Source organism: Hypanus sabinus, chromosome 1, assembly GCF_030144855.1.
Source record: "Hypanus sabinus isolate sHypSab1 chromosome 1, sHypSab1.hap1, whole genome shotgun sequence".
Classification (NCBI taxonomy): Eukaryota; Metazoa; Chordata; class Chondrichthyes; order Myliobatiformes; family Dasyatidae; genus Hypanus; species Hypanus sabinus.
In genome coordinates this window covers 132,392,781-132,418,515 of record NC_082706.1, presented here as the reverse complement: position 1 = coordinate 132,418,515, position 25,735 = coordinate 132,392,781, and the positions used below count along the sequence as shown (strand labels likewise).

At 37.9% G+C, this 25,735-nt stretch overlaps 2 protein-coding genes across 7 annotated transcripts in view; one reads left to right on the top strand and one right to left on the bottom strand.

Annotated features, from left to right (window-relative positions):
- ldlrad4a (low density lipoprotein receptor class A domain containing 4a) overlaps positions 1-9,070 on the top strand; it is a 234,852-nt gene extending 225,782 nt beyond the window's left edge. For all 4 annotated transcript variants that reach the window (XM_059976617.1, XM_059976608.1, XM_059976622.1 and 1 more), the window contains 2 exons: positions 3,041-3,097; positions 4,868-9,070. In XM_059976617.1, coding sequence (XP_059832600.1) covers positions 3,041-3,097; positions 4,868-5,401 — 591 coding nt within the window. In that variant the 3' untranslated portion in view covers positions 5,402-9,070. The remainder of the gene's footprint in view (positions 1-3,040; positions 3,098-4,867) is intronic.
- Positions 9,071-11,389: 2,319 nt separating this feature from the next.
- The window catches only part of psmg2 (proteasome (prosome, macropain) assembly chaperone 2), a 31,353-nt gene continuing 17,007 nt past the window's right edge, over positions 11,390-25,735 (bottom strand). For all 3 annotated transcript variants that reach the window (XM_059976637.1, XM_059976650.1, XM_059976640.1), the window contains exons 5-7: positions 23,588-23,761; positions 19,975-20,095; positions 11,390-11,807 (exon numbers count right to left, since the gene is read on the bottom strand). In XM_059976637.1, coding sequence (XP_059832620.1) covers positions 11,715-11,807; positions 19,975-20,095; positions 23,588-23,761 — 388 coding nt within the window. In that variant the 3' untranslated portion in view covers positions 11,390-11,714. The remainder of the gene's footprint in view (positions 11,808-19,974; positions 20,096-23,587; positions 23,762-25,735) is intronic.

Genomic DNA, 25,735 nt, shown 5'->3' with positions numbered 1-25,735 from the left:
GTCAGAGGCTTTTTCCCAGAGCTGAAATGGTTGCCATGAGGACACAGGTTTAAGGTGCTTGGGAGGAGGTACAGAGGATATGTCAGGGGTAAGTTTTTTTTTTACTTGAGAGTGATGAGCTGGAATGGGCTGCCGGCAACGGTGCTGGAGGCAGATATGATAGGGTCTTTTAAGAGACTTTTGGATAGGTACATGGAGCTTAGTAAAATAGAGGTAAGCCTAGCAATTTCTAAGGTAGGGACATGTTCAGCAAAACTTTGTGGGTCAAAGGGCCTGTATTGTGCTGTCGGCTTTCTATGTTAGACAACTGCCTTGAGAAATTAATGGGATGATTGACTCCCAAAGACCATAATCATCTTCAATCAATGGACTATGGGTAGTGAAGTTGCACTGTCAATTTAAATTACTTGCAAATTCTTTTTATGGTATCATGGCAATGGATGACAAACATTTACAATAACTGTTTCTAACTTTTAAAATAGTGGAAATATTTACAACTTAAGTCTCATTAGAAGGAGAGTTATTTGGATAATTGCCATTGTTAGCGCATGCCATTTTGTTTTCATGTCTTAATGAGATTGTTTTGACTAGACATTACTGTAGGAGTTTGATTTTGTTCATGCTTCTGATTGTACGTTAACAAATTACAGATTTGTTAGTCTATAATCTATTCTAGGGAAGCTTCTAGAATCTATGATTAAGGATCCAAGTGACTGAGCACTTGGAGAAATTTAACTACAGCTTTAGGTACAGGAGTGTCTGTGTCTGTAGTTAATATGAAGTCCTAGAAAGCATTTGATAAAGATCCATCAAACAGGCTGTTAGGTTGAGATTTGTAGGATTTTGACCCATTAATTTTGAACAAATGGGAATATATTTCCAAATCAGGACAGTTTGTAATTGTAAATGGGAAACAAAAAAAAGACTGGTTTGTCCTTTTTGAATGGTGGCATAGTGAACATGAAAGAAGCCATATAACTGCTACAGCACATCATGAGAAATAGTAAATTTTATATGTAGCTACCAAAAAGTAAAAACCTACAGATGCTGGAAATCCAAAATAAAAACAGAAAATTATCAAAATATCTGCGGGTCATGCACCATCTGTGAAGGGGAAATCCAGAATTAATCTATCAGGTTAACATATGAAGGGCTAAACATTTCTCACCCCACAGATGCTGCCTGATGTCACAAGTATATCCAGCATTTTGTGTTTTTTAAATTATGTAATACAGCTATGTTGTTGGAATGATGGAGAAACATAATATTTGAAGGGGGGGTTGCTTTGTCCTGAATGGTGCTGAGCTTCTGAGATGTCCATTGCACTCTCAATGTGCCCTGTAGCTGATAATTTGATGATATTCGGGGGGTAAATCATTTATAGATTAACCTACTTTCATCCTGTTCCAGATTTGGTGGTTAATCCTGTTAAATTTCTGGACTTTTGCCTGTGGTGATTTGGTAATGTTAATGGCATTGTGTTTCAGGAGGAGGTGCTTATGCATTCTTCAGACATATCATACAAATATTAATCATCACTTATCTCAAATCTGGGTTTTGATGGACTAATAAGAACTGTAGATAGAAACAAGGGGAGGAAAGATTACATGGGTAGACAGAAATGCAGGGCTGTAAGTACAATAAATTCATCCAGAATCTTATTAAATAGCGGAGCGAGTTTGTGGTGCTGAAGGGTCAACTCCTATTCCGAATTCATCCATCTGCATGTATTTTCATACAAAGGAAATCCTTAAAAGAAAATGCTCCAGTTAGCTACAGTTTCTTAATTAATTTATTTAAATAAGTACCTGTTAATTGATGGTATTAAATATTTTTATTGTGAGTGCTTAATGTTTTAATATTTCATTTTAAAATCATTTAATGGACCTCTATCATGGGAAAGATTTGAGTTTTTGAGTGGTGCAGTTGGTAGAGCCACTACCTTACAATGCCAGAGTCCCAGGTTCTATCCTGACCTCGGGTTCTATCTGTGTGAAGTTCCTATATTACCTGTGTGATCATGTGGGTTTCCTCTGTGTGCTGCAGTTTCCTGCAACATCCTGCAGATGTGCTGATTGGTAGGTTAATTGGCCACTGTAAATTGCCCCAATGAGTGGTAGATTCTGGGGCAAATTGATGAGAATATGGGGAATATGGAAAGGATTAATTTAGTTTAAGTGTAAATGGGCTAATGGTCAATGCAGACTTAATAAGCCAAAGAGCCTGTTTACGTGCTTTATCTCTTTTTGACTTTGATTATTTTGAACGTTTGCGAATGCAGAAACACTTTAAGATTTAGCCAAAATTGACCATAGTAAGCAATAGTTTAATCCTTTGATCTGTGGCAGGGCTTGTATTTCCATCAGGATGGCCAGGTCCTTTTCTTATGTCTGTGTCCTTAAATCTAAAAACATGGAAATTCTGATTGAAAGTGACTGGAAAAACTATGGAATTGTTTTTACTTCTGGGTGAATCATATGATTTGTGTACTGAAATCATTAAAGTTTTCTTACGAAATGCTTCAAAAATTGGCTAGTAAATTTTTGCCAACTGTGCACATCTAATGATACTAACAATGGATTAAAATTTAATGAACCTTTAAATTCAGATGTTAAAACATAGTTAAAATGATTTGAAATTTCTTCTTATAATTGACAATCTTTGATTTTACATTTTCACATAAATAGTTATTGTCTAATTATAACAGGAAAATAATTTCAAGTTTTAAGTTAATTTTGTCCTAATTAGCATTACAAGAAATACTGGTGTACTGTAAAAAAGCACCGAGCAATAGAGAATGGTCTATGGAATATAATTACTTTGTCGTGTCAATCTGTTTATGAATTAATTATTTCTAAGAGCCAGTTTGTTTAATGTTAGAGTTTTAATGTAATGATCCTAATTGGACAGCAGACTGCTGGCATTCACTCTGTCACCAGTGAAACTAATTGTAAAAGGACAAGACTTAATATTTTCATTTTGTATATGCTGATTTTTGTGAAATGCTACTCAATTGTAAACTACTTATCCTTTTAATTAGGAAGGGTGCCTATGCCCGTCAAACAGCAGCACAGTATCTTGTCACAGTGCTTCAGAGGTAAGGTCTAGCTAAATGTTCCATAATGGGAATATGGAATAAATATGTTGAATAAAATGTGTGAACCAAAGGAAAATGATAGAATAATGATAAACAAATAGAGCTGCAGATGTTGGAATCTGAAACAAAAACAGAAAAGCTGGAAAACAGAACTCACAGTCAAGCAGCATCTGTGGAGAGACGAGCTCACGTTCTGTGTTGATAACCCAACATTTCTAATTGTGTTTGTGAGGGAATAGTCATGCTGTCTCATATGATCATTACAAACATAATTAATGGCCTCTTATCCTAAACTCTAGGGAGGATCAGCCCTAGTCTACTGAATTTTTCCTTCAATAAAAGAGCTGCTCCCATCCTTCCCAGGAATCAGTTTAGTGAACCTATGCTATGCTTCCTCTGTGACATGCATCATTCCTTGGATAGGGAGATACATTCTCACTAGGTCCTGGTATAGTTACAGCAACATCTCCACTCTTACTCTCAAATCCTCTTGCAATAACAGACAATATTTTGGGGTCTTCCTAATTCCTTGCTGGACTTGCACTTAATCTGCCAGTGATTCATTTACTTGGATATTTGGACCTCCCTGAACATGGTCAACTTTCAAACACTCAGAATATTCATTTTAAAAAAAAATCTACCAAAGTGGATAACATAACATTTTATATTCCACCTATGTCATTTCCCATTCGTAATCTGTATGTCCCCTAAGGCCTCTGAATTTTCATCACAGTCCACACTGCCAGCTAGCTTTATATCATCAAGAAACTTGCACACATTATACTTACCACATTATCCAAATCATTGACATAGAATATTAGCAGTTGGGGCCCAACATCAATGCTACTGGCACTCAGGCAATCAGATTCCCAACCTGAAAATGACTTATTTATTCCCACTGTGTTTTACTGAGTGGCAGAGCAGTCTCAAGGAATATCTGGCTCTTTGATTTTTTTTAATAAGATGAATAACTTAGATGTTTAAAATCTTTTAGCTTTCAATTTTCATCTTTTTCATCATTTTCATCTTTTATAATTTAACCTTTCTCTTTAGATAACTTTTTATTCCAATGCTACATTTTGTCTCATTTTTAAAGCTCCAAAACTTGTTCTTAAAACTCTATAATTTACCGTTATCCAGAGCTTTGCTGTGTTACATCCTGTTAGGCTGTTATTAACTTCAGTTTACTACACCTTGCTATCGTGGATACCCTGGGTAATACTACCATTACTTCTTTTCTGGATGGTATGAATGTGCACCCATTACTGTATAATATTGCAGTAATTCTTGCACTACCATCTTATCAGTGTGAACATGGAAATCTTAGTAATCTTTGACTTACAGGTCTTGTACATCTTATTTTTAAGGTAACCCTTTTTTCTTTCATTTTTCTCTTCTATTATTTGTACATCTGTGCACTTGTAAAGCTACTGTGACACTAATTTCCTTTGGGATCAATAAAGTATCTATCTATCTATCTATCACAACAGATACAAATCCAAAGCTAGTTTGTGCTGTGTAGTTGCAAAGTCCAAATAATACTGGTGGCTGCAGCTCTGATATTAGCTGATTACTACTTTCTCTTTTTAAATCAACTATTTTTATAATGGTACTATTGCTCTTCAACATAATGGACATATGGTTAATGTTATTTTGTGTAAAGCTAAAATGTGCATTAAACAATTGCATTTTCGAAGCTGTAAAAAGATGTAAAAGTTCTCATTTCTTCAGTCCAAATCTAGTGTTGAAATGTTTTTTTCTTGCTTTCAGTTGATGTATTCTCCAAGATCAAGAGACAGATCTTCAGCCCCAACTTACATACCGAGAGAGCGCATTAGCCGCTTCCAACCTACATATCCTTATGTGCAACATGAAATTGATCTTCCTCCCACCATTTCATTATCAGATGGAGAGGAGCCCCCTCCATATCAGGGACTGTGCACACTGCAACTTCGAGATCCAGAACAGCAAATGGAACTCAATCGTGAGTCTGTCAGGGCACCACCTAATAGAACTATCTTTGATAGTGATTTGATTGACATCTCTATGTATAATGGAGGACCACGCCCGCCAAGCTGCAATTCTGGCATAAGTGCAACTAATTATAGCAGTAACAGGAGGATGGAAGGACCACCACCCACTTACAGTGAGGTTATGGGTCACTACCCAGGATCAGCTTTCTTTCATCATCAGCACAATATTCCATCTCCACAGGGTGACAATGGACACTTTCAGCAAAACGATGAGGACAACAAAATCGTCTCATTTCAAGGAAAAGATTCACATATGGGAAAAATGGTTTGACTGGCTCTGTGAGTGCTTTAACTGAAACGGGTGGAGCATTGTGTGCCTGGACTTCAGTGACATAGGTGTTCCTTTGTGGGAATTGGTTGGTAAAACCAAACACAAAATTCTGTTGTTTTCTTTAAGGGAGTGCATGATATGTTAACCCTAACAATTTACCTTCCACTTTGACAAAATTGCAGTGTTTGGCAAACTGTTTTTAATCTGGATTATTTAATTTTGAAGATGCTTAATAACCAATTTCTTCTATTGCCTTGTAGGTTGATTTTTAGTAACTGAATTGCCCAAAGTGGATGCTTAAAGCATTTATATTAACAAGTTTTTGGCCAGTTTTGTGATATTATCAAATAAAAAATCTTAAATTCTTTTTGATTTATAACAAAGGTGGAAGAACAAAACACAATGATTTAACTCATTTGTAAAAAATTGAAATATTGCACTATTTTCTTGTTCGGTGAGGGTGGGGGGGGGGAATGAAATTGCTTTAGGGCGAGCTTTAATCTCATTTTTGTCTTCGCACCTGTTGATCAGAACAGAATTACCAAGGACACAGGGGAGTAGCATTTTCAGAGGATGGAGTCATTTCTGAAGTTGTTTCTGGTGACAGCCTAACACAGGAAATGGCAAATGCAGGGACACAAAATGCTGACTGTCATCGCAATAAATATAAGTAATACCAATATGATGAAATTTTTCATCATGAAACCTACCTGATTTAAGGTTAATGCTCAGTTGTTCCAAGTTTTCAGCAGCTTAGAATGAACATATTTGCAACTGCTGAAAGATATTTGCACTTGCTTATTCTTCTCTCCCAATACATTGGAATTAGTTAAAAGGTATCATGTAGAATATGTAAGTTTGCAAAATAAACTTTACATTACTTAAAAATTCTTAATATTTGCAAATGTGATGGAACAATTCAGTTTCATTTCTGCAGAGAAAAAACTAAAACAGATTTAAATTCTATAGGTGGAACTTAGTGTTTAGATTATTTCTAGATCAGTCTAGATATGCAGTGGCTAAGATCTATGTTAAATTTAGACATGGATCTACTGTTAATTTTTACTGAAGATGTAAATTAATATTTCCAAAAATATCAACCACATTTAAGCTGTGTACTGCCTATTGTTTTTGGAATTTTTCAGATATTTACAGCCTATTTTGATCAAAAACTAAGGTTGAACATGTGCAAAACACTAAAGCAATGCTGTTCCCAGTGAATTCGGAACATAACATTTTCAATGTGATCATCATTTTATATGCATGAATTAGCATCAGATGAAATATTACCAAGAGCAGACTGAAAGCCACTGGGAGTTTCCAAAGGTGGCATAAGAGTGCAGCACCCATTCTTAACTGATTTTCAAAAATATTTTTGAAATTACCTGTAAATACTTGAAATATTATTGACTTTGACAGTCAATTTTCCTTAACCCTTAAAGAACTTTTAGTTAAAAACACAGAACAGCTGCTGATCATTAAATCCTGCATATTTTTAACTATACTTATGTACTTTTACAGTTCATGGAAAACAAAAATATCTGAGAGATGGTCCTGCTTTCAGAAAATAGCTTTTAAAAGTGACTGAATGCTGAGATACATGATATTTAGCAGAAAGCAATATGTATTCAAAAAGCAATGCTTACAAATTTCACTGCTCTTGGTCTCTTGGTTACACATTACTACCTGAAGGATGAGAATGACAATAGGAAGATATTAACCTTCATTAGTTCGTTTCTTACAGATGACTTTACATGCACTTCATAGTTGGTTATAAAAATGGAAATAGTATAAAATGGCTGTTCAAAACAAATTAAAGTGAGATACAAACACGAGATTCTGCAGTTGTTGGTAATCTTGAGCAATACAAAATGCTGGAAAAACTCAGCAGGTCAGGCAGAATCTATGAAGGGAAATAAACCTTGACTGAGCCCTTTCATCAGGAGGCAACCTGGCTTGTTGAATTCCTCCAGCATTTTGTGTGTGTTGTAAAAGTGAGATGGTTACTTCCATCACTATAACTTACAACCCTTGCAGGTTATGGTGGTTTCCCCCCCAATAATTTAGCATAGCCCTATTATGACATCAGTGTGTTAATGAATCATTACAGTTTAGCACTAAAAAGTGTTTTGCTTGTGTCACATGCCAAATGATTACTTTCCTATCTTGTCACATGCCCTCCTCCTCTTTCTCCATGCAGGAGCTATAATGTGGCAAGCAGATTCAGAGCATTCCTACACATAATGCATGGTTGGGCTTAAAAAGAACCATTTGTCAGGGCAGATGTGTCCAAATGAATGATGATCACTATGCTGTGAACAACATACTGGGCTAAAATGTACATTTGGTATGTCACTGAATATCTAATACTCTGCCTTTTGTAACACAAAGGAAAAGCTTTATGTATATAGAGGTATAATCAACATATTAAGGCAGTTTTTCCATTAAATAAAGCATTATTAAAGTGATATTTACTATAACTGATCTAGATAACTGCAGATTTGTATAGAGGTTAAAATTCAACAAGTCATTCCACCACCTTTTACAGTTTCCTAGATTTGCTTCTTTGTGTCTTTGTAATGTTTATATCATAACAGGTATAACTATTAATGTATTTTCAGAGTATCTTCATGGATTTGGTCACTGTTTTTCTGAAGGGCTATGAAGGATCCTTTTAGAATCTTGCCTCCAAATTTAGCCTCTTCCCATTGCATAAAACTTCAAAGAATAGCATGAAGTCGGAACTAATCTCAGACAAGGCTTAATTTCTTAAACCTGCTAGAAGAGAAACCTTAATGCTATCTTTGCTATTGTAGCTGCATTTTCACAACAAGAGGCAATATGGCACTTTTGCTATTTAAAAGATATTTCATATTTGACCTTTCTCATGCCTTGCTTTCCTGTCTAACTCTTGAATGAAACAATTTTATTTGCTGTGTTTCTTCGGTTCTTGAGCAATTTTGTTGGTAATGAAAGCTATTATTTTCAGTGAATGACACTTGTCCTATGATGTTGCTACTTCTATTGCTGCTATTGCTTTTAATTATTTGTGTATCATTTATAATTATATGGTACATCGTAAGACATGTTTTTTTATCTTTGCTTACTCTGTTAGCTGTGGTAGAAACTGATCTATATATATTTTGAGGTTTGCATGTGATTAGTACGTGAGCAGATAAGGTGCCTCATTTTCAGGTTTGAGCTGATATAGGAATCCCCTTGCACTCTGAGCTCCCACCTTTGTTGTGCCTCACTTAAAATATGGTGCTTCTATTGTTGTGTCTCTTATGTTTATTTGTAAGGTGCTGTATATAACTTAAATATATTATGCACATATCCTACCCAATGGGTAGAAAAATACATTGTTTATAATGTATAATAATGTATAAATGACAAATTTTAACAATGGCATAGAATTTATGAATGCCTACATGTGCTTTGCCCTTTTTTGTAAACAAAAGTTTGCAAAATATTACAAAAATATCTACTTACTTTATTTTCCTAAAAATTATTCTATAATGTTAATGTAAAAAGCTAAAAATATTGAGCTTGATATTGGTCCCCGTAATTGGGGGATAGCTAGATGGTTTGTTTGGAAATTCTCAATTGTAAGTGTAATCTTTCAGTGAAGATTTATTAAGTCGGCATTAAAATGCAATAGAATATTAACCATTTATTGTCTTTTATTTGATTCACACCCAGTGAACCAAAATTGATTTACAGAATGATGTATATTTCTTTTGTTCTTTTAATTACTGAATGGAACATTTAAAATGCTGAATACTATTAAATGCAGAGAAAATTTAGGAAAGGTAACAGGCAAAAAGTTTGATGGTTACGTTCTCAAAATTACTTCATTATTACTAATCGCATCCTTCACTTTTCCTTCACAAACTGTCAATGTACATTCTGAGAAATGTAGTTGGAATCTGGAGGTAGAGCTAAGGATGAAAAAATTAAGTCTGAATGTCGGGTATTTTCAAAGTTGATACAGGGCAAAACCTGGGCTGGTATTTAGATCAGAGAGCAAATGGTTCATAATTGCATAGCAGTTTCGAAGCCTGTCAAATGTACCAAAGTGATTGTAACCAGAAATTTTTAAATGTTATGGAATTCAGTCATTTCTAGTTGGTCTTAATTTTGAGTTACAAGATTTCAATGATCAGATGAAACCAAGAGTAGAATAACATTTATTCCTCCAGCTCCCTGTTTGGGTATGGAAGAGGATAAAACAGCACTGGCCTATCTAAAGGAGTGACCATGTATGACCTTAGTATTTGCCTATTATTTGTTTGATGCAAAGGGCAGAACTAAAAACATTATAAAAGTTTAAATAAAAATCATCTCAAATGTAGGAAATATTATAACTGCATTTGAACAATTTTAACAATTGATACTAGAATCCCAAGTACAATTAACTTATCTAAGCATGTTAAGCAATGTTAGCATTTAAAAAAAAATTATCCTAATGGTTCCTTGTGACAATATGCAAGTTCATTTTTTTTATTCAGAATATCCTTTTTTATAAACACAGCAGTGTTGCTTAGATCAAAATATTCAAATATAGCTGCCAGCTTTCTAGCTTCTAGGACTATGGCAGGCTTTATTCCAGCTTGGGTGCCTCAACTACAGGACTTTTTACTGGAACTTTCAAGCCATCATGTACTGTTTTCTTGATTACTGAACAAAAAAGGGTGTACAGCAATATGTGAAATAGCTGAATGTTCCTCACATTTAAAGTTTTACCACAAAAAGAATGCTGGTAGAAAGGTTAACAATGGTGTTACTTGTACACTTAGACATTTACAAAGTAAATTGGCAAAATTTGTGTATGGAATTTTTTTTAACCAAGTGGGTGTTTTCTGGAAATCAGTAAATACTATCTACAGAAAAGACAAACTTATGTATTTGCCTATTTTTAAGCAAATATGGTCAGTCATAGTTTATAGACCCCAGATCCAGTATCATAATACTTTATAGAAGATGTTGCTTTAAGAGCTGTTGTAGTCAAAAATAATAGTGGATAGACTGCAGCAATTAAAAAAAAATCCTGCTTCCTTTTCACTTTGTGTGTTGCTTAAAATGAAACTGAAGAATGTTAATTTACACAAATGATCACATCCCATTGTGTTTTTGTTTTGATAATTACCCTGAGAAGAACTCTGACCTTTTAATTACATTAAATACAGGAAAAGACATTCTAATATCTCAATCGCGTTGCTGATTTTAAAATAGTTTGATTTAATCTGTTGGAATAATAAACACTTTTCTCTACATTAATCTTAAGGAAACATATGATAGAGGCTGTTTATTCTGCCCAATCCCAATTTCCATTCTGTAAATTCGTGGCCCTGCACCATTTGATTCTTCAAATAGTGCATACGTAATGAGAGGTAAATGAAAGTTCCGCACCTTCCCCAAGGCAAGTGTGGCATGATGTAAGTAAAGGTTCTATTGTGACTTCAACCTCTGAAAAAACATTATTTACCTCATAAAAAATTGGTATGGAATATAAATGTTACTGAAGTGAAATTTTCAATTGTTGTAGAGTTTACTTATGGTGTGCCTGCTTCTCCCCCAACACCTCAAGAAGTAGTGGGTTGCCAAACTCTTTAATCCAGCATCTTATGCCTTCACTATATGTATATTATTCTATAACATGAATGCAAATCTAAATGCTGAGGTTATGCTATTTTTTTCTCCTTTAGTACTGCAGCTAAAAGGTGGTAGTCACAAAACTGCTACGATCCTAATATCAATAAGACACCTATAAACCAAAGATATTGATTAGCTAAGATCCATATAGTGATAATGCAATTAAAACAAAATGGAAATACGCCATCTCAAAGCCAATTGCATCAATGCCTTTATCAAGAGTCCTCACTCAAGATCCTACTCAAATTTTTTCACTACTTGCATTAAGCATTCTCTTAAGTCTGACTTTTAGTACTGACATTTTCCAACTCAATAAAAATTAAGGAAAAATAATAATATGAAAATGAAATGCTCTTTGGCATCTCATTGGCAGCAAAAATATTTTATTTTTAAAATCACAGACCTAGGCAACAACAAATTAATACAAAGTTACACGGCAATAACAGTAAGTACTTCTGCTAACTCCTCTTGTTACACATTAGTAAGTAACTGAGCATTTAGTGAACATCATCCCTTTACTTGATCTCTTCATGTAAGCATCTAAATATAGCAGCAGACTTCTGCTGAGAAGTACTCAATAAATACCGTAGTCTTTTGTCCTGAAAACTCCATACCATTTTAAAGGACAATCCACATTCAACTTTTTTAATCTGTGAGATCAGAAGAGAGCTGGTGGGATGCCACTGCCAAACAGTAATTGCCAAGAACTTGGAGACTTCCACTGTGGCTGAGTCATGGATTGCCAATCACTCTGAAAGGGAGAAGCATTGTTCTTAGTTAAACAGTTCAACCCATTCATATACAGCATATGACAATATTCAGAAGAACAAAAGATCATCATCCAACTTGAATCCTAAAATGTTCAGCCAATATGTCAACTGACAATCTATCAGAGGCCACTAATCCCAAGATTTGATAGTCTGAGGCAGATTTCCCCAATTCTCACCCTGTGGAAGGTATGATTCTCAGCTGTGTTCTTAGATTTTGGAACTGAAAGGCAGCATTAAAAACTCAAACATTACCAGGAACAAATACAAGGCCAAGCAACGAGCAAGATAACTCTTCGGAGAGTTGACAAGTGCAAGGAGGCATTTTCAAAGACTAGAAGACCTCATGCTTCATTCTAAATTAACACCACTCAAAAAAAACCCAAAATGATCTAGGCTGTAACCAGGGGCAACTCATTCAATGACTAAAAGAAACAGAATAATGACAGGTTGGCCAACAATTATACAAGTAGAGAAACTAAGTACTCCAGCATACAGTAATTTCCCCAACTTTTATTGAATTGTATACACATTATTTAGTAATACACTTACCTCAATAGCTTCCTAAAATAAATAATCAGATTAATGAGATGCAACCTTGAAAATTAATGTGAATGTATTTCTGCCTATGCGGTATGTTGGAAAGCATAAATTAAGGCAAAAATACAAAAAGCACAATCTTTCCTGAGTAAATAGCCAAGGGACAAACTCAACAATAGGGGTTAGCTGGAACTTGAATAAGATGGCTCCAATGATGGAAATTTGACTCCATTACACATTATAATAGAAAGATATGTTGGATGAGGTACAGAATGGTGCAGGATTTGAAAGGATTGAATATTGAGAACAAGTTACATAAACAAGGACAAAGGAATGAACTACCTTAGTGAACAGACAGACTGACCAATGAATTCAAGGGTTGAGGGAGAAGCAAAAAAGGACATAGAAGTTGAATTCATCAACAGCTACATACAGATAATGAGAAGAAAGCTTTCATAAATTATCAAGTACAGTAAATTGAAATGTTATGTTGAAGTTGTAAAATAAGTTGCTTAAAGTTCAAATTTATTGTTACTCAAACGTATACATGTATACTGCTAAATGAAACAATATTCCTTTGTTCTGGACCACCTTACTCAACACAGTACAGATAATTAACACATGACACACAAAGTAGTATTACAAAATTAAAAATAATAAAGTGCATTTATGACAAGTTTAAAAAGTAAACAGCATAACACTACTGGTACTTCATGTGTGATGAGACCTGGGTAGTGGCAAGGAGTTCAGTAGTCTTACTGCCTTGGGTTAGAAACTGTTTTGCATCCTAACAGTTCTTATCCTAATGCTAAGGTACTTCCTGCCTGACGGTAGGAGGTCAGAGATTGTTAAACTGAAGGGAGGGATCATTGACAATGTTAAGGACCCTGCATAAACAGCATTCCTTATAAATATCTATGATGGATAGAATAGGGACCCCATATGATCCTCTCAGCAGCCCTTGCACGACTTTGTAGCGACAAGTGCTCAGACATCTTATAATTCCCATACCAGATGATGATGATGTAGCCGGTCAGGACCCCGTCTACCAGCCGCTCTATCTCCTCTCTGTACACTGTCTCATTGTCGTTGATGAGGCCAACTACTGTTGTGTCATCAGTGAACTTGATGATTCAGTTTGACCTGGATCTGGCAGCGCAGTTATGTGTCAGCAGTGTGAACAACAGCGGCTTGAGCACACAGCCTGCGGGGTTGTTTCTGCCAACACTGACTATGGCCTTTCTGTCAAATTCATGATTCAGTTACAGAGATAGGCGTTGAGACCCAAAAAGGAGTTTACCTACCAACATCTAAAGGGATGATTATATTAAAAGCTGAAATGAAGTCGATAAACAGCATCCTTGCATATCAAACACCATCTCTCATGTGGAATAGGACAGAGTGGAGTGCAAAAACTATGGCATCATCAGTGGACTAATTTGAGTGATAAGTGAACTGGAAAGAGCCCAACATAGCAAGAAGATGGGATTTATGTGATTCATAACCAGGCGCTTAAAGCAATTAGGTGAGTCCTAATTTGAAGTATCATTGACATAGAACATAGAAAGCACAGCACAATACAGGCCCTTTGGCCCATAAAGCTGTGCCGAACATGTCCGTATCTTAGAAATTATCTAGGGTTATCCATAGCCTTCTATTTTTCTGAGCTCCATGTACCTGTCCAGGAGTCTCTTAAAAGACCCCATCCGCTTCCACCACTGTTACTGGCAGCCCAGTCCACACACTCACCGCTCTCTGCATAAAAAACTTACCCCCGCTGTACCTACTCCCCAGCAGCTTAAAACTGTGCCCTCTCATGTTAGCCATTACAGCTCTGGAAAAAAGCCTCTGACTATCCACACAGTCAATGCCCTTCATCATCTTATCATCTTACACCTCTATAAGGTCACCTCTCATCCTCCGTCACTCCAGGGAAAAAAGGCCGAGTTCACTCAACCTATTCTCATAAGGCATGCTCCTCAATCCAGGCAACATTCTTGTAAATCTCCTCTGCACCCTTTCTATAGTTTCCACATCCTTCCTATAGTGAGAAGACCAGAACTGAGCACAGTACTCCAAGTGGGGTCTGACCAGGGTCCTATATAGCTGCAACATTACCTCTCAGCTCCTAAATTCAATTCCATGATTGATAAAGGCTAATGCACCGTACGGTTTGTTAACCACAGAGTCAGCCTGCATAGCAGCTTTGAGTGTCCTATGCACTTGGACCACAAGATCCCTCTGATCTTCCACACTGCGGAGAGTCTTACCATTAATACTATATTCTGCCAACACATCTGACCTATCAAAATGAACTACCTCACACTTACCTGGGTGGAACTCCATTTACAACTTCTTAGCCCAATTTTGCATCCTATCAATGTCCTGCTGTAACCTCTGACAGCCCTCCACACTATCCACAACACCCCCAAGCTTTGTGTCATCAGCAATTTACTAACCCAATCCTCCACTTCTTCATCCAGGGCATTTATAAAAATTATGAAGAGAAGGGGTCCAGAATAGATCCCTGAAGCACTCCACTGGTGACTGACCTCCATGCAGAATATGACCCGTCTACAACCACTCTTTGCCTTCTGTGGGGAAGCCAGTTCTGGATCCACAAAACAATGTCCCCTTGGATCCCATGCCTCCTTACTTTCTCAATAAGCCATGCATGGGGTACCTTGTCAATTGCCTTGCTGAAATCCATATACACTACATCTACTGCTCTACCTTCATCAACGTATTTAGTCACATCCTCAACAAATTCAATTAGGCTCATAAGGCACGACCTGCCCTTGACAAAGCCATGCTGACCACTCCTAATCATATTATACCTCTCCAAATGTTCATAAATCCTGCCTCTCAGGATCTTCTCCATCAACTTACCAACCACTGAGGTAAGACTCACTGGCCTATAATTTCCTGGGCTATCTCTACTCCTTTTCTTGAATAACGACAGAACAACATCCTCAACCCTCCAAGCCTCTGGAACCTCTCCCATCCCCATTGATGATGCAAAGATCATCGCCAGAGGCTCAGTGATTTCCTCCCCTGCCTCCCACAGTAGCCTGGGGTACATCTCATCCGGACCTGGTGACTTATCCAACTTGATGCTTTCCAAAAGCTCCAGCACATCCTCCTTAATATCTACATGCTCAAGCTTTTCAGTCCATTGTAAGTCATCCTTACAATCACCAAGATCCTTTTCCGTAGTGAATACTGAAGCAAAGTACTCATTAAGTACTTCTGCTATCACCTCCGGTTCCATACACACTTTTCCACTGTCACACTTGATTGGTCCTATTCTCCCACAGCTTAACCTCTTGCTCTTCACATATTTGTAGAATGCCTTGGGGTTTTCCTTAATTCTGTCCGCCAAGGCCTTCTAATGGCCCCTTCTGGCTCTCCTAATTTCCTTCTTAAGCTCCTTCCTGCTAGCCTTATAATCTTCTAGATCTCTATCACTAACTAGTTTTTTTTAACCTTCCTCTTCTTTTCTTCTTGGGACTAGATTTACAACAGCCTTTATACACCCTGGTTCCTGTACCCTACCATCCTTTCCCTGTCTCATTGGAACGTACCCATGCAGAACTCCACACACATATCCCCTGAACATTTGCCACATTTCTTCCATGTTTCCCTGAGAACATCTGTCCCAATTTATGCTTCCAAGTTCCTGCCTGATAGCTTCATATTTCCCCTTACTCCAATTAAACACTTTCCTAACTTGTCTGTTCCTATCCCTCTCCAATGCTATGGTATAGAATTGTGATCACTATCTCCAAAATGCTCTTCCACTGAGAGATCTGACACTTGACCAGGTTCATTTCCCAATACCAGATCAAGTACAGCCTCTCCTCTTGTAGGCTTATCTACATATTGTGTCAAGAAACCTTCTTGAACACACCTAACAAACTCCACTCCATCTAAACCCCTCACTCCAGGGATATGCCAATCGATACTCAGGAAATTAAAATCCCCCACTACAACAACCCTATTATTATTACACCTTTCCAGAATCTGTTTCCCTATCTGCTCCTTGATGTCCCTGTTGCTATTGGGTGGTCCATAAAAAAACACCCAGTAGTTATTGACCCCTTTCTGTTTCTAACTTCCACCCACATAGACTCTGCAGACAATTCCTCCATGTCTTCCTCCTTTTCTGCTCCCGTGACATAATCTCTGATCAACAGTGCCATACCCCCACCTCTTTTGCCTCCCTCTAAAATCCGGCACTTAAAGTAACCATTCCTGTCCCTGAGCCATCCAAGTCCCTGTAATGACCACACATTATAGCTCCAAGTACTGATTCACACTCTATGCCCATCTGCTTTGTTCATAATACTCCTTGTATTAAAATAGACACACCTCAAACCATCTGTCTGAGCGCGTCCCTTCTCTATCACCTACCTATCCTCCCTCTCGCACTGTCTCCAAGCTTTCTCTATTTGTGAGCCAACCGTGTCTTCCTCCGTCTCTTCAGTTTGGTTCCCACCTCCCAGCAATCCTAGTTTAAACGCAACCCAATAGCTTTAGCAAATCTCCCCACCAGGATATTGGTCCTCCTGGGATTCAAGTGCAACCCATCCTTTCTGTACAGGTCACCCCTGCCTGAAAAGATGTCCCAATGATCCAAAAATCTGAATCCCTGTCCCCTGCTCCAATCCCTCAGGCATGCATTTATCTTCCACCTCACTCTATTCATATACTCTCAGTGTTCTGGTCACCTACTTGCAGGAAAGATATAAATAATATTGAAAGAGTACAGAGATATTTACAATGATGTTCTGAGATTGAGGACCCAAGTTATAAGGAAAGGTTGAAGAGTTCAAACAGATTTGTCAGGGAAACCATGCTAACTATGGCCTACTTTATCATCTATCTCAAAGTATAATGAAACCATATCCTTAATAATCAACTCCAAGATCTTCCTAACCACTGAGGCCTATAATTTCCTTTCTTCTGCCTCTCTTCCTTCTTGAAGAATAGAGTGATATTTGCAATTTTTAAGTCTTTCACAACTATTCCAGAATCTAGTGATTCTTTAAAGATCATTACCATAATCTCTTCAGCCACCTCTTTCAGAACCCTAGGGTGTTCTAAAGGGATTGGATTATTGAAACGTATAAAATTCTAAAGGGATTGGACTATTGAAACTTATAAAAATCTAATGGGATTGGATTATTGAAACATGAAAAATTCTAAAGGGATCGGACAGGCTAGATGCAGGAAGGTTGTTTCCGATGTTGGGGAAGCCCAGAACGAGGGGTCACAGTTTAAGGATAAAGGGGAAGCCTTTTAGGACCGAGATGAGGAAAAACTTCTTCATACAGAGAGTGGTGAACCTGTGGAATTCTCTGTCACAGGAAACAGTTGAGGCCGGTTCATTGGCTATATTTAAGAGGAAGTTAGATATGGCCCTTGTGGCTAAAGGGATCAGGGGGTACAGAGAGAAAGCAGGTACAGGGTTCTGAGTTGGATGATCAGCCGTGATCATACTGAATGGCGGTGCAGGCTCAAAGGGCCGAATGGCCTACTCCTGCACCTATTTTCTATGTTTCTATGTTTACACCATCTGGTCCAGGTGACTTACCTACCTTCAGACCTGTCAGTTTTTCATGAATCTTCTCCCTATTAATGGTAACTTCAAAAACTTCATGATCCCTGACATCTGGAACATCCACCATATTGTTCCATCTGTTGCACAAGATTTGATTATAAAATACTGGTATCCATTTTGAGAACAGTGGTGAGCACTTCTGATGCAGCAGGCATGATTAATCTTTCATCAATCATACACTATTATCCACACGTTGCTATCATTTTGGAAATGTTCAAAGAAGCAATGAGACCACCATCAAGGTCATTTTTAGGTTTCTTGGCAAATGACTCAAGCGTGCAATGCTTTTCAAATGCTTCTTTCATCTTCTGGAACTGAGTAATACCATAAGTAGCCTTTTCAGGGTGTCTTTTACAGTAGTGCTGCTGCAACCTTGATTGTTTTATGGCTTCATTAGACAGTATAGTATTAGAAATAAGACACACAGGGCATCGCTGATCTGACAGGAACAGAATAAAACCATACTCCAGTTATGTAACATTGTATTCATGCACTTTCTGTTTCTTAGCAGGATTAGAATTCAAGGCTTCACTGCCTTCAGACTCATAGAGACGTGTCATCATTAATGGATAATTAATGGATCATAATTAATCATTAATTAATTAAATCAACACAAACTGGGAATGCCTATTGGATGGTTACGACAGCAACAAGTTGTCAGGATCAGTCAGGTCTTGTACCTCAAGTTAGAGTGTCACCTACTGCCCTCCCCAAAAGAATCTTGAACACCCTCTGATGACATGTAACCGCCCCTATTGGAAATCATTGGTTCATTCCAACAATTAAAGTGAGGCTCATTTGCCCACAGTTCCCCGGATTATTCCTATTACCCTTCTCGCTGACCCTCTCTACTTCAGAGGATCAGAGGTGGACTGAATCAGAGACTTTAAATTCTTTGGTGTTATTATTTCAGAGGACCTGTCCTGGGCCAAGTATGCAAGTGCAATTATGAAGAAAGCAAGGCAGCATCTTTACTTCCTTAGGAGTTTGTGAATATTTGGCATGACATCTAAAACACTGGCAAATTTCTATAGATGTGTGGTGGAGAATATATTGACAGGCTGTATCACAGCCTGGTATGGAGTCACCAGTGCCCCTTAATGGAAAATCCTTCAAAAAGTAGTGGATACAGCCCAGTCCATCATGGGTAAAGCCCTCCCTACATGGAGTGTTATCATAGGAAAGCAGCATTCATCATCAGTGACACCCAGCACCCAGGTCATTCTCTCTTCTTACTGCTGCTATCAGGAAGAAAGTACAGGAGTCTCAGGATCACACCACCAGGTTCAGGAATAGTTTTACCGCCTAACCATCAGGCTCTTGAAACAAAACAAATAACTTTATCAACTCCACTTGCTCCATCACTATAGACTCACCTTAAAGGACTTTCATCTCATGTTCTCAATATTTATTACTTATTTATTATTACTATTTCTTTATTTTTGTATTTGTACAGTTTGTTGTCTTCTGCATACTGGTTGAATGCCCAGCTGGTGCTGTCCTTCAGTGATTCTCTTATGGTTATTATCCTATTACGGATTTATTAAGCATGTCTTTGAGAAAATGAATTTCAATTGTATATGGTGACATATATGTACTTTGAGCTTTAAACAAAGGAATAACATTGGCTACTCTGTAGCTCCTGAGGGACCTTGTCTGCTACAAGTGAGGATAAATGTGTAATCTTTCCTGTTATAGGCAATTGCCAATGTTATATCTATAATCCAGCACACGAATGTTAGAGCAGGAGTATGCCATCCCACCATTTTAAATGGCTGATCTGCCCCTGGTCTCATCTCCTCTTGTGCACAAAAGTTCTTGGAAGAATATTTAAAAATTCACAGTGTTACTCATGTGATGTCTTGTTGACAGAATTCTTTAAATTTAGATATTTCTCTGCACAAAGGTAACAAACAACTTACACTGTTGTGATTGCAGCCAATGTTCAAGCAATCCTGTGAATGACAGCTTGCAGTTACACTACTTACCGTTTTTTCTATTAACTGGACCCACTCATTCAGGAAGCCGAGAAGATTCAAAGCATCTGGAATATTATCCCCTTCAGAACAGAAAATGAGCAGCACTGCCAATGGTACTCCTTCAGTACAACTACATGAAGAAAACAACAAGACAATCAGCACAAGAAGTTGTAACACTATTTTGTAGTTTTCTTAATTCCATCCAACAAAAAAAAATTCAATCATCATTAATATAACGAACTAGCAAGTCTAGACACAAAGCTATTTGGAATTCAGGTCAATGCATGATTTTGAGTACAGAACTCTAAGTAGTTTTGTAACAAAGTACCCCCTCTAGTGATCTAGCCAGGAAGTGTCAAAACTCAGCGGAAATTTGAACCAGCTTTAACTGTCAGCAATTTCCTAAAGCCAGAACGTAATTTCAAATGCATTTCATCATACAACCTGTACACCCATGAATTGAAAGATATCCTAAGATTTAAGCAAAGGAGCCTCTGAACAAAACCATGCCTTATTTCAGAATCAGATATATTAATTAGATTAGATTCAATTTTATTGTCATTGTGACGAGTACAGATACAAAGCCAACGAAATGCAGTTAACATCTACCCAAAAGTGCAAAGGAATAGTGTTATTTACGAAATAACTGTGAATAAAAAGTAAGTGATACAGCATACAGATATAAAAATACTGAAACAGTACAATATGGGTGCAATACTGTTTAGCGCTGCGATGTGAGGTTCAGCAGGGTCACAGCCTCAGGGAAGAAACTCTTCCTCAGCCTGCTGGTGTGGGAGCAGAGGCTCCTGTAGTGCCTACCGGATGGCAGGAGAGTAAAAAGTCCATCACTGGCATACGTCATGAAATTAGAATCAGAATCAGGTTTATTATCACCGGCATGTGACCTGAAATTTGTTAACTTAGCAGCAGCAGCAGATCAATGCAATACATAATCTACAAGAGAGAAAAAATAATAATAAAATAAAACATAATAAATAAACAAGCAAATCAATTAAGTATATTGAATAATTTTTAAAAATGTGCAAAAGAACAGAAATACTATAAATTTAAAAAAGTGAGGTAGTGTCCAAAGCTTCAATGTCCATTTAGGAATCGGATGGCAAAGGGGAAGAAGCTGTTCCTGAATCAGTGAGTGTGTGCCTTCAGGCTTCTGTACCTCCTACCTGATGGTGACAGTGAGAAAAGGGCATGCCCTGGGTGCTGGAGGTCCTTAATAATGGATGCTGCCTTTCTGAGACATGCTCCCTCAAGATGTCTCAAATCTCAAAGCTATGTGAAGTTGGTGCACCCGATTTACAAATAGATGTGATTTTGTGTTGACACCAAAAACAAAGATTGCTCAGAAAATTCCCGCGGGGTGTTGTTTATGTTCAAGAAGGCTGCTGGATGGACGAAGCGGGTTGCTTGAAGTGGGTTAAAGAGGTGTGGCGTCGACGTCCTGAAGGTGTCAGGAAGTAAAAGTCGCTACTTGTCTGGGATGAGTTCAAAGCGCACTTGTCAGATGAGACAAAAGCAGCTCTGAAAGCTGAAAATATGGACATTGCAGTCACCCCCGGTGGTCTGACGTCCGTGCTTCCAGCCACGAGATGTGAGTTTAAACAAAGCAAAGAATTCATGCGTCGACAGTGGAACCAATTTGACTCAAAAACAGCCGGTAAATACGACCGTCTTCCGTGTATTTGTTTTTCCAAAGTTGGCACCCTCTGTATTAGCCGACACCCTAATTTTAGGACCAAAATTTAGGGCCAAATTCTCAGCTTGTACACCGGAATTTACGGTAATTATCTGGATAGACAGGGTCTGATTAGGAACAGTCAACATGGATTTGTGCGTGGAAGGTCATGTTTGACAAATCTTATTGAATTTTTTGAAGAGGTTACTAGGAAAGTTGACAAGGGTAAAGCAGTGGATGTTGTCTATATGGACTTCAGTAAGGCCTTTGACAAGGTTCCGCACGGAAGGTTCAATCATTAGGTATTAATACTGAAGTAGTAAAATGGATTCAAGAGTGGCTGGATGGGAGATGCCAGAGAGTAGTGGTGGATAACTGTTTGTCAGGTTGGAGACCGGTGACTAGTGGTGTGCCTCAGGGATCTGTACTGGGTCCAATGTTGTTTGTCATATACATTAATGATCCTGGATGATGGGGTGGTAAACTGGATTAATAAGTATGCAGTTGATATGAAGATAGGTGGTGGTGTGGATAATGAAGTAGGTTTTCAAAGCTTGCAGAGAGATTTAGGCCAGTTAGAAGAATGGACTGAAAGATGGCAGGTGGAGTTTAATGCTGATAAGTGTGAGGTGCTACATTTTGGTAGGACTAATCAAAATAGAACATACATGGTAGGGCATTGAGGAATGCAGTAGAACAGAGTGATCTAGGAATAATGGTGCATAGTTCCATAGTGGAATCTCATGTGGATAGGGTGGTGAAGAAAGCTTTTGGTATGCTGACCTTTATAAATCAGAGCATTGAGTATAGGAGTTGGGATGTACTGTTAAAATTGTACAAGGCATTGGTGAGGCCGAATTTGGAGTATTGTGTACAGTTCTGGTCACCGAATTATAGGAAAGATGTCAACAAAACAGAGAGAGTACAGAGGAGATTTACTAGAATGTTACTTGGGTTTCAGCACCTAAGTTACAGAGAAAGGTCGAACAAGTTAGGTCTTTATTCTTTGGAGCGTAGAAGGTTGAGGGGGAACTTTGATAGAGGTATTTAAAATTATGAGGGGGATAGATAGAGTTGACATGGATAGGCTTTTTCCATTGAGAGTAGGGGAGATTCAAACAAGAGGACATGAGTTGAAAGTTAGGGGGCAAACGTTTGCGAGCTTCCGGTAGAAGTGGTAGAAGCAGGTTCGGTATTGTCACTTAAAGTAAAATTGGATAGGTATATGGACAGGTAAGGAATGGAGGGTTATGGGCTGAGTGCAGGTCGGTGGGACTAGGTGAGAGTAAGTGTTCGGTACGGACTAGAAGGGCTGAGATGGCCTGTTTCCGAGCTGTAATTGTTATATGGTTATATGCTTGCCCCACTGAGGCACCTTTGCCCTCCAACCCCGACTAGTATTTCAACTATCTGTTTCTCTCTGCAAGACAGCCTGAAGTTCCTTTGGTCCTATTTGGAAATGTCACACTAGACCTTTAAATTCACTATCACTCTCTTTGTCAGCAAATACAATGCTTCAATTAAGCTGTTGCTCATCTCTCCTAACCCCCCTGGTGAGGACCCCATTCTTCTTCAAAAAGTCTTTTGTGTAAATAATTTTCTGCTAAAAATATCTTAGCCAGCCAGAACACACTGTAGCTATTCAATACTCAAGAATGCAAGTTAATATGTAATATTTTCTGTGACTTATGATTTTATAGAAGAAGCTTTGCAAGTCAGAAATAAGACAGCATATTGTACTAATCCAAATTACTGCTCAATCTCGAGCATCTGGATCAGGAAACAAATTTAAATTCAAACCCAGTCCCTCCAGTTTTCATGGTTTAGAGTATCAAATATTATCACATCTGAAGAGATACACATATAAACTGGATCCTTAGTGAACACTACTAGGACTAAGTTCTAGCACCATAAACTTATCAAACTTACCTGTCAGCATAGAGCGATTTTGTTATTCCTCCTCCTGGGATAGAGAGCTCCATTTCTACCTCACTGATTCTTGGGAAAGCTGGTACCTTTTCCATTTCTTTCCATTTGAGGGTCTGGAATTTGTCTCCCACAATGCTCTGCAGAGCAGGAGTTGCCAAATATCGTAGTGGAGTGCTGTGAAGATAGAACAGTTTCTGAAGTGTTAGATTCTCTCCACCTTGTCATAAACTTTTCTTTTTGTCCTCTACTCCATTCCTCTTTTTGAACATGTTTGTTCTAATTTTTGCAATTTCAAGTGGAAACATACACTCTTGATTTTTCACTTAATACTGTATATTATTTTTAGTTTTAATATGCTTGATTGTATTTTAAATTCCACATTCATCTTTGGTATAATTTAAAAAACAATCAAGTGGCTAGCCTATTAAGGCTGAAGAGAGCTGAACTATGCACATCTAAATTCATGTCATTCTACATGTGTGCAATAGAGAGCATCCTCCATCACTGTATGATATGGAAAGTGCAATGCGGAGGACTGTATGGCTCTACAAGGGGTAGTCAGTGATGCCCAATGCATCACTGGCACAAGCCTGCCCACCATCAAGGACAAAGGTGCTAGAAAAGGGCCAGTAACATCACAAAGGATCCCACCCCACTCATGGAATTACTTGTCCCACTCCTTTCGGGGTGGAGGCTACATAGTGTCCACACCAGAATCACCAAACTCAAAACCAGTTAATCTCCTCAAGCAGCAAGGCTGATTAACATCTCCACCCAGTAACACACCCCCAACCACCACTTTATCATTTCCTGTCAGTCACCTTACCTAGACACTCCAGTGCCTAGTGCCACTTTATTAGCATACAATTAATGTATATAAGCTATGTTTATAACATATTTATATTTATTGTGCTTTTTTATTATTGTGTTCTTTATCTTAGTGGGTTTTTTTGTGCTGCATCGGAACCAGAATAACAATATTTCATCTCCTTTACACTTGTCTACTGGCATTGGATTTAAACAATTTTGAACCTTGAATCTTATCGCAGTGTTACAGCAAGTATGATGTAACAAATACTCATGAACAAGAAAGATGTAACCAACATTCAATGTCACCAATTATAATCCATCCCTTAATGTCCCTGACTATAGAAGCAATTAAGAGTCGACAACATTGGCAAGTCTGGATTTATTTATTTAGTGATTGTGTGGAGTAGGCCCTACCAGCCACACCATCTCAGCAACCCCCGACAAAACCTATAAACCCTAACCTAATCACAGGTCAAATTACAATTACAGTCAATGAACCTAACCTATCACAGTCTTTGAACCATGGGAGAAAACCAGAGCACCTGGGGAAAAGCCTGCACTCAACAGGGAGGACATACAGACCCCTTACAGATGGCACTGGAATTGAACTCCCAAGCACCCCGAGCTGTAAGAGCATCACACTAACTGCTATGCTACCGTGGTACAAGTCTTTTAAAGTTAAAATGGCACATTAGTGACTTCTATAAATAATTTGGATGAGGAAGTGGAAGAGTGGGTTAGTAAATTTGCAGATGACACAAAGGTTGTTAGTGATGTGGAATAGAAGGTTGATATAGAATAGTGCTATATAGAATATATAGTTGATATAGAATAGAATATATGGAATAGAATAGTGATATAGAAGGTTGTCATAGCTTACAATGGGACATTGATAGGATGCAGAGCTGAGCTGAGTTCAATATGGAAAAGTGTGAAAGGATACACTTTGGAAACTTGAAGGCCAAGTGCAAGGTTAATGGCAGGATTCTTAGCAGTGTGGAGGAACAGAAGGATCCTAGGCTCCATGTTCATAGATTTCTCAAAGTTGATAGGGTAGTTATGAAGGCATTTGGTGTGTTGGCCTTCATTAGTCGGGGGATTGAGCGCAAGAACAATGAGATAATGTTGCTACTCTATAAAACTGGTTAGACCACACTTGAAGTGTCGTGGTCAAGTCTGGTCACCTCATGATAGCAAGGTTATGGAAGCTTCAGAGATGGGGCAGAGGAAATTTACCAGGATGATGTCTAGATTAGAAAGTATGTCTTATGAGAAAGGTTGAGTGAGCTAGGGCTTTTCCATTTGCAGCAAAGTTGGATGAGAGACTTGTTAAAGGTG